Raw genomic sequence first — 2,121 nt, forward strand, 5'->3', positions numbered from 1 at the left:
GGCGCTGCCGCTGGAGCTGCTGCTGCAGATCTGCTCGTACCTGGAGGCGCGGGTGGTGCTGGCGGTGCTGCCGCGCGTGTGCCGGGCGCTGCGCGACGTGGCCCGCGACGCCGTCACCTGGCGCATCCGCCTGCAGCGCCGCCTCCGCGCCGCCTACCCCGTGCTCGAAGGTGGGTCCGGCGGCGGAGCTGGGGGGCGCGGGGGCGTCCCCCTCCCCCCCCCCAGGCCGCCCACGTCCCCGTCGCCCCCGCAGAGGAAGGTTTCGACTGGCCGGGCGCCTGCGTGGACCTGGAGGAGCATCTGCAGCGCTGGGCGGGCGACGGCGGCGCCATGGAGCACTTCTCCCTGGACGAGGGGCACTTCGCCTCCGTCGACTCCGTCCTCCTGCTGCAGGTGGGACGGCGCCGACCTGCTCTGCCTCCGCCCCGGCTCCTTCCCTGACCCCCCCCGCCCCCTCCCCGCGCTCCTCTTCCCGGCTCTCCCTCGGCTTGGCTCGGCGCCGGGCTCACCGCGGCTCCCGCCGCCGTGCCTCGCAGGGGGGGACGCTCTGCGTCTCGGGCTCCCGCGACCGCAACGTCAACCTGTGGGACCTGCGGCAGCTGGGCCGGGCGCCCGACAAGGTGCTGGTGAAGGCGCTGGGCACCGAGCGCAACGGGACGCACAAGGTGGGGCGTCGGGCGGGGCCGCTCCGCGCCCCTCCGCTTCCTCCCCCTCGCCTCCCCGCCGGGAAGCCGGGGCCGCCGGCGACCGACTCGGCCCCTTCTCTTCCAGGGCTGGGTCTGGTCCTTGGCCTCGCGGGACAACAAGGTCTGCTCGGGCTCCTGGGACAGCACGGTGAAGCTGTGGGACATGGAGGCCGAGGGGCAGCAGTTCGGGGAGATCAGGTGCCGCCCCGGGGCGGGCAGAGCCGCGCGCTCCGGGCGGGGAACCCCGGCGGCGCGGGCTGAGCCGGCCCCTGCGCTCCGTCCCCCAGGGAGAAGGCGGCCGTGCTGTGCCTCTCCTACCGGCCCGACGTCCTCGTCACCGGCACCTACGACAAGACGGTGACGGTCTACGACCCGCGAGGTCGGTGCCGCCCCGGGGACGCGGCCGATTCGGGAGGAGACGCCGAGGTTTCGGGGGGCCGCCGTCCCCGGCTCTCACGCTCTCCCCGCAGCCGCCCAGGCGCTGGTGAGGAGCCACAAGCCGCACGCCAGCGCCGTGCTGTCCCTCGCCGCCGACGACCGGCTCATCGTCTCGGGCAGCGAGGACCGCACCCTCGTCGTCTTCGACCGCCGCGCCGACAGCATCCTGCAGCGGCTGCAGGTGGGCGGCCGGGCCGGGCCGGGCCGGGCCYGCCGGGGGATTCCCTCTCTCCGCAGCTCCTCTTCTCTTTCCCAGCTGGAAAACTACCTGCTGTCCATGTCGTACCGGGGGGCGCAGCTGTGGGCGGGCGACAACCAGGGCCGCGTCTACGTCTTCGAGAACGGAGCCGGCAGCTTCCAGCCCGCGCGGGTAGGGAGCGTCCGTCCCCCGCGCACGGCGGGGTGGGGGGACGTCTCCGGGCGAGCGCCGCGTCCCCGCCGGGCGGCCGCGGGGGCCTCAGGCTCCGTTCTCGCCCCGCAGTACTTCGACGTGGGGCACCGCTCGCAGATCACGGGGCTCTGGCACTCCCTGGGCTCCCTCTACACCACGTCCACGGACCGGACGCTCCGGGTGAGAGCCGCGTGYGGGGCGAGTCCGAGCAGCTCCCTGCGATCCCTGCCGCCGCCGGCGCTGCCGGGGGTGTCCTGCGGCAGCGGCTCCTTCCCTCTCTTCCAGATACACATTCCTACGGACCCTCCTCGCACCATCTGCTCCCGGACGCACGACGACGTGCTCAACGGGGTAAGGGAGCGGCGCCGCCCCGCTCGGGGTCTTTCCCCTGCTACCGCTCGCCGCCGCGCGCACGCGTGTGTGCGGGAGAGTGTGCACACGCGTGTGTGCGGGAGAGTGTGCACACGCGTGTGTGCGGGAGAGTGTGCACACGCGTGCGCACACGCTCGCCTCATCCCCCTCCCCGGCCCTTCCAGATCAGCGTGCAGGGCGACACGGTGGCCGCCGCCTCCGGGGGCCTCTCGGTGGAGGTGTGGCGGCTCCGGC

General features: G+C 74.8%; 1 protein-coding gene across 1 annotated transcript; it reads left to right on the forward strand.

The window, feature by feature from the left end:
• Positions 1 to 4: 4 nt before the first annotated feature.
• Positions 5 to 2,117, forward strand: FBXW9 (F-box and WD repeat domain containing 9; the record flags this gene model as incomplete). Its single annotated transcript, XM_085298786.1, has 10 exons — positions 5 to 170; positions 254 to 393; positions 537 to 665; positions 772 to 884; positions 974 to 1,065; positions 1,157 to 1,305; positions 1,381 to 1,494; positions 1,606 to 1,695; positions 1,801 to 1,866; positions 2,052 to 2,117. Coding segments are annotated over 10 exons (1,125 nt in total), but the record flags the coding sequence as incomplete, so codon positions are not given.
• Between the last annotated feature and the right edge of the window lie 4 nt (positions 2,118 to 2,121).

Source organism: Rhea americana, unplaced genomic scaffold (genome assembly GCF_003343005.1).
Source record: "Rhea americana isolate MKP2758 unplaced genomic scaffold, rheAme1 scaffold_1417, whole genome shotgun sequence".
Taxonomy (NCBI): domain Eukaryota; kingdom Metazoa; phylum Chordata; class Aves; order Rheiformes; family Rheidae; genus Rhea; species Rhea americana.